At 45.7% G+C, this 5,000-nt stretch overlaps 1 protein-coding gene across 2 annotated transcripts in view; it reads right to left on the bottom strand.

The window, feature by feature from the left end:
- The window catches only part of LOC143299653 (uncharacterized), a 50,688-nt gene that overhangs the window by 33,475 nt on the left and 12,213 nt on the right, over positions 1-5,000 (bottom strand). The window contains exon 1 of one of the 2 annotated variants that reach the window (XM_076612963.1): positions 3,748-4,431. The exons of the other annotated variant lie outside the window; for it this stretch is intronic. Coding sequence (XP_076469078.1) covers positions 3,748-4,324 — 577 coding nt within the window. The 5' untranslated portion in view covers positions 4,325-4,431. Of the gene's footprint in view, positions 1-3,747; positions 4,432-5,000 lie in introns of those variants that run through there. 2 annotated transcript variants of the gene reach the window in all.

The raw sequence follows: 5,000 nt of genomic DNA, 5'->3' as shown, positions 1-5,000 counted from the left end.
GTGTGTGTGAGAAGAAGGGGGTCATTGGGAAGGGGGTGGGGGAGGACCCGGCGAAAAGTCAGTAAAAGCTAAAAGCACCTCATGCCTGATTAAACTTAAAAGGAGGACGGTTATAATCTGGGTTTTTTTTGTTTTTTTTTGTTTTTTTGTTTATTATTATTATTATTATTATTATTATTATTATTTTATCACTATCAGCCACAACTTGTCAATGAAGTAAGAGTTTTGGGGGAATAATCAATGACAGCTGTACTCTACGAAACCAAATTAAGAAAAGAAAGAACAGAAAGAAAGAAAAAGAAAAAGAGAAAGAGAAACGACAGCTTTATTCCATGTGTTAGAAGAGCATCGCTCCATTTCTTCTCGATCAGCAGAGACAAAGATGGCCTCACACACACACACACACACACACACACTTTCATTCACAATGAATGTATTCTAATAGTGTTGGCAAAGACTGACTGGCAGTAGCACACACCGTGTACATAATTTAACTCTTTCCATACGAACGGCGAAAGAGACGACGTTAGCAGCGTTTCACCCCAATTACCATCATCAAAATATTGCAAGTGGAAGGCTCTTATACTGAAGACGTGAATGTTGACAAAGAATACCACAATTCTGACGACGGAAGCTAAAGGTTGGGTCATTCAGACACCCACTGGACATCCGAGGGGTCTGTGTACAGGAGAAGAGAGGACCGGCCGTACTGAGTGAGTTAAAGCCTGAGCGTCACAGGCTTTATCTTCTCCACACCTCCTCACTCTGCTGGCCACAGAAGGGGAGAAGACAGGAAGTGAGGAAGAAGGTAAAAAGTAGAATAAGAAGAACGAAGAACGAAGAGCGAAGAACGAAGAAGAAGAAGAAGCAGCGCTGTTGCATACACCACAGGGAAGAAGAAGAAAAGAAGAAAAGGGCGGAAGGAAGGAAGGAATGGAGAAGAAGAAGAAGAAAGGAAGGAAAGAATGGAGGAAGGAAGGAAGGAATGGAGAAGAAGAAGAAGAAGAAGAAGAAGAAGAAGAAGAAGAAGAAGAAGAAGAAGAAGAAGAAGAAGAAGAAGAAGAAGAAAGAAAGAAAGAAAGAAAGAAAGTAAGAAAGAGGAAGGAATGGAGAAGAAGAAGAAGAAAGGAAGGAAGAAAGAAAGAAAGAAAGAAAGAAGAAGAAGAAGAAAAACAAGAGGACAAAGACGAACAAGAAAATTAACAAGAAGAAAGAAAAAAAAAAAAAGCAAGAAAGAACACGAAGAACCAAAAGAAGATGAAGAAAAAGAAGAAGAAAGAAAAAAAGAAAAAAAAAGAAAGAAGAAAGAAAGTAGTAGCGCCGTTGCACACACACACACACTACAGGGTAGGCAAAACAGTAAGTAAGGGACGAAGGAATAACAGTCTTTTTTTTTTTTTTTTCAGCTGCGACACTTCAAACAACAAAAGGACAACAAGTTATGAATGGCAGCCCTTCTCGCGTCGACTTGAGCAGTCATAACCACAGCCACTATAAAGTATACCCCTTGACAATGGAAACCAGCAAGGTGCTTTCGAAGCGCTGACGTCAATGCTAATGCCTTCTAAACAAACAAAAATAAAATAAACAAAATAAACTAAAAACTTAAAAGACACGGTGTTCTCTGCGTTGAATGTAAGTGGTGTGTTTAAATTAGCATCATTAAGGAATCTGTTACGGTACATAATTTTTTTTTTCTCTTTACTTTTTTTTTTTTGAGGAAGGTGACAGAATGGAGAACGTTTATCTGCCAATACAGTATCCGTGAGGGTGGGGGTTCAAATCTCCGTATCGCCCTTTCTCCCAAGTTTGACTCTCGAACTAACAGCCCACCCAGTCGCGGATTCGGATGAGACGGATAAACCGAGATTCCATGTGCAGCACATGCTTTGCGCACTGGAAAAGAACCCATGGCAACTTAACCGCTGTCCTCTGTCAAAAAAGTGGAGTGATGGCCTAGACGTAACGCGTCCGCCAAGGAAGCGAGAAAATCTGAGCGCGCTGATTCGAATCACGGCTCAGCCGCCGATATTTTCTCCCGCTCCACTAGACCTTGAGTGGTGGTCTGGACACTAGTCATTCGGATGAGACGATAAACCGAGGTCCCGTGTGCAGCATGCACTTAGCGCACGTAAAAGAACCCACGGCAACAAAAAGGGTTGTTCCTGGCAAAATTCTGTAGAAAAATCCACTTCCATAGGAAAAACAAATAAAACTGCACGCAAGAGAGAGAGAGAGAGAGGGGGGGGTGGAGGGGGGGGAGGGGGGGGGGGGGGGCGCTGTAGTGTAGCGACGCGTTCTCCTTGGGGAGAGCAGCCCGAATTTCACACACAGAAATCTATTGTGACAAAAAGATTGTGTGAACGAAATCCAGTTTCATACACTGTACACATGGGTTATGCCGCTGGTCAGCCATCTGCCTAGCAGATATAACGTAGCGTATAGAAATAGGCATTTGTCTAAACGCAGCGACGCCCCCTTGAGAAACTGAATCTGAAAATACAAACCAAAAAAGAAAAAAAGAAAAAGAAAGCAAGAAAAAAAAAGAAAAAAAAAAGAAGAAAAAAAAAAGCCAAAAAAGCAAGCAACAACGTTCTAAGTGAAACAGCCGAGAAACGTTACTTCACTTCTATCTTTTACTGGCTCGTTACTTTTATTTTGACAATAAATCCATCACCCCACACCCCCTCTCTAGGGTACAAGAAAAAAGGAAAAGAAAAAAAAAAAGAGCACACATTATCGCACGCCCACGCGCCAAGACATCCTTCTTTACAACTCTCTCTCTCTCTCTCTCTCTCTCTCCAACAAGGATCCAGTTGTCTGGTTTTGTGTAAAACGTTGTTCAGATGTTTTGGGGAGACGGGAAACTGAAGCAGATATATACCTTTAAAAGCATAAGCCACAGAAGATGAATGGATACAGATCTGTCTCCCCCCCCTACCCCGCCTTTCCCCCAGCCCCCCGCCCCCCCCCCCCCTCTCTCTCTCTCTCTCTCACACACACACACACTGACACACGGGGGAAACGGATACAGACTCATGTGAGAGAGATGGGATGGGAGGGTGGAGGAGGATGATAGTGGTGGTCCTGAGGAAAGGGTGCTAGTGCACTGACGCTGTAACTGTCCGAACACCAGTTCTGATAAATGTGCACCGTGTGTGTGTGTGTGTGTGTGTGTGTTAGGGGTGAGGATAGCGTGTGGGGGCCACGTTCAAAATCTGTGCTCTTCTTTCGAGTCATCTTAAACTACGATGGAAACTGATGCAAATGCGTGTTAAATATCATATCCGGTGGGGCTGCTCTGTTCTCTCTCTCTCTCTCTCTCTCTCTCTGTCTGTCTATCTATCTTGTCACTCATCGCGTCTTTGATGGATAGAACATAATCCGGCGCTGAAAACGCTAAATAGGCTACACTGACAGCGCTATACATGACAACATGTCTTTGTTAGTCTGATGCGGCACAGTTAACTCTGACAAGAAATTAATTACTCAGTACAAAAGATATGTTGTTGTTGTTGCTGTCAGTTTTTAATGTACGGAAATTTTTATTAACAACACACACACAGACACGCACGCCAAACACACAAACACACACACACACCAAACACACACACACACACACACCAAACACACACACACACACACACACACACAAATACACACAAACACACACACACAAACACACACCAAACACACACACACACACACACACACACACCACGACTGACCCCCACCCTCTAAGCGTACCTTTGCCGCCACAGCCACAGTAGCACGGACACCACAGCCGTGGCGAATCGAGGTAGTAACAGCTATCGGGCAACAGATGACTCAGCCCTGCAGTAGCCGTGGTCCCCGAAGCCAACAGGGGCAGCATAGGGACGTGACAAGACTCACGGTGGCACGGGGACAAAGTAGGGGACAGCACCACACGAGGAGGAGGAGGAGGAGGAGGAAGACAGGGAGGAGGAGGAGGACAAGGAGGAGGAGGAGGGGACCTCCACACAGAAGAAGGTCTCCTCCACAAAGCTGGCGGGAGCGTCATCAGAGGAAGCTGGAACCTCGGGAGAGGACCCCCCATACACACGGTGTCCACCAAACCGCCACCGATACTACTGTAACCCCCGCCACTGCTGCCGCTGCGAATCCCCCCGAGTCCCCAGCGCTCCAGAAGCGGGTTGTAGGGCCAGTCGGGGCCCACAAGTGACATCGTTGTAGTGCTGCTGCTGCTGCTGCTGCCGACTCCGGGGGCCGCCGCGGCTATCGTCGGTGCAGCAGCGAGGATCGGCGGTGGGGTGGGGAGGGCGCATACGCGGGAATCCAGCATTTGAGGTTGAGGAGCTTCTTCTTCTATTTTCTTTTTTCTTCTTCTTCTTTTTTTCCACGTAGTCAGTGTGAAAACAGGGACTTTAATCAACCCGGAAACTGGCTTGACTTAACTCACTCAGTACGGCCAGTCCTCTCTTCTCCTCTACACAGACACCTCGGATGTCCAGTGGGTGTCTGAATGACCCAACCTTTAGTTTCCGTCGTCAGAATTGTGGTATTCTTTGTCCACATTCACGTCTTCAGTATAACAGCCTTCCGCTTGCAATATTTTGATGATGGTAATTGGGGTGAAACGCTGTTAACGTCGTCTCTTTCGCCGTTCGTATGGAAAGAGTTAACCTAGAAAACTCCGTGACCGTTCTTCACACAGCGGGTTCTTATTTTCACACATATATGGACTTTGTTAACCTGATATGAACCAGGCAAACGGATAGCCTACACACGTGTACTGATACTCTGAATGACCATTCAGTCCCCCACTGCACTGAGTGCTTGGAACAGCCTGTTTCCAAGCCAAACGAACAGCTGCTTCAACAGCACGGGTCTAACACAACCGAACCGAAACTCCCGACTAGAAAACACGACAATAATCCCGAAATCTCTGCAGGCGTGGTAATGTTTCTTAAAGTCGCACTAATTTTTGTGTACGTGTGTATGCGATTAAGTCAAGCTGG

This window comes from Babylonia areolata, chromosome 25 (assembly GCF_041734735.1).
Source record: "Babylonia areolata isolate BAREFJ2019XMU chromosome 25, ASM4173473v1, whole genome shotgun sequence".
NCBI lineage: Eukaryota > Metazoa > Mollusca > Gastropoda > Neogastropoda > Buccinidae > Babylonia > Babylonia areolata.
The sequence above is the reverse complement of the archived record's forward strand: the minus strand, read 5'-3'. Positions and strand labels throughout refer to the sequence as shown.